This window comes from Propithecus coquereli, unplaced genomic scaffold (genome assembly GCF_000956105.1).
Source record: "Propithecus coquereli isolate 6110/MARCELLA unplaced genomic scaffold, Pcoq_1.0 Scaffold68, whole genome shotgun sequence".
Taxonomy (NCBI): Eukaryota; Metazoa; Chordata; class Mammalia; order Primates; family Indriidae; genus Propithecus; species Propithecus coquereli.
The window spans coordinates 5541757-5543454 of NW_012152840.1; the positions used below are offsets into that span (position 1 = coordinate 5541757).

Consider the following 1698-nt stretch of genomic DNA (forward strand, 5'->3'; position numbering starts at 1 on the left):
AATTCTGCTTCAAGACTGCAACATAGAAACCCTGCCTAAGTTTCCAGCCTGCAGATTTCGGACTCAAGACTGTGGCATCAATCAACTCTTGCCTGAGTTTCCAGCCTGCCAGCTGCTCTACACCTTTCAGACTTGCCTGCCTCCACCGTGGCATGAGCCACTTCTTTCAAATAAATCTCTCCTCTCTCTCTACATATATTTTAATGTTCGTTCTGTTTCTCTGGAGAACCTTGAGTAATACACCTAGAAAGGATGCTGCTGAGATCTCTGCTTTGTATAACCAGCTGTGTATAGTAACTTGCACTTTTTATTGACAAAAGGATTTGAATATGTAGCCTGTATTTTGTAGCCTCTTTCTGTTAATCACAGGTGCTGTTGACAACTCCCCATACAGATACAGGTTCCACAGGCAGGTTGGCAGAGGCTGATGAGTGAGAGAAACTGTTTAGAAAGTTTGTCAGGAGAAACAATGAGATACAGGTTTGAATGTAATGGTGGAGATGAAGAATAAAGGCCCCAAGGGCTAGTAGGTAAGACAGGGAAATGACTGGTTGGGAACAGGGGAAAAATAATTGCCAAGTAGATTGAATCTTAATATCAGATGAGTTTGCTGAGCCAATTAACTGCAAATCAATTTCTGCTGTCCCCAGAAACTTCAAAAACTGCCATATACCTGGGCTGTAAGAAAGAATCGACAGCTTGGGTAGTCCATACGTGATTTGACCTGTCTTCCTCACTGTGCATTCCCTAGCTTTTATCAAATGTAATCTGTGATGCTGAACAATGATGGCTCAGAGTTTGCATGGAAATTTTTATATTGCCACAGATAATCCCCTTATGAATAATTGAGTGTTGACTACACAAGTGACTTAATAGTTTAGCAATCATTTTCTAATTCTACTTTATGGTTTCTTTGCCTACTTTGTAAATAGGCACTGGTAAATTAAATTGGACATCCTCACTGTAAATAGGAAAGCTTAGGAAATACATACAGGCATGAAATATTCATGAGAATTCAATTCCCTAGAAATTTATAAGCAGTTCCCACTCCTATGTGTTATAGAATTGAAATCTCAATTATACAAAGCCAGCTAATATAAGACAGGAAAATGATGCCAGGTAATCACAGTTACAGTAATAACACAGAAAACATCACCATGAAATAAAAATTATGAGCCCTTGGAATAAATGCACTTCCTGAATAGAAAATCAAAGTACAAAATAAAAGAGCATATCAATTGGAAAACTATATTATAATAATATGAATGCAACAAACCACAAGCAGAGCAAGTATGTTCTATCTACTCTGACTAGTTCAGGCCTACTTACTTTTTGAAAGATCAGGGGTATTCGAGTTCCTGGTACTTTTCTCTGATCTTGTTCTAACAATACTGTCAATGGAACACCAAAAAGACCAGAATCTGCAAAAAGAAAACAAAATTTCTTCACTTCCACCAATCCATAACATACTAATACAAAAATGTTAAAGCATAAAATTTCTGACATTGACGTTCAATTATTTATTGAGCACTTACTAAGTGAATGACACAATCTAGCCATTCATTAGGTATACACAGGCCAATAGGCCTGCCTTATAGAGCAATTTGGCAGGGAAAGACAACTAAACAAATGATTGCAAATGAATCACCGAAATAATTTAAAAAGTACAAACTACTACATAAAAGAAATAAAGTACTG

At 37.0% G+C, this 1698-nt stretch overlaps 1 protein-coding gene across 1 annotated transcript in view; it reads right to left on the reverse strand.

The window, feature by feature from the left end:
• The window catches only part of ARHGAP18 (Rho GTPase activating protein 18), a 175545-nt gene that overhangs the window by 45115 nt on the left and 128732 nt on the right, over positions 1-1698 (reverse strand). Inside the window, exon 7 of the mRNA XM_012660793.1 lies at positions 1330-1421. Coding sequence (XP_012516247.1) covers positions 1330-1421 — 92 coding nt within the window. The remainder of the gene's footprint in view (positions 1-1329; positions 1422-1698) is intronic.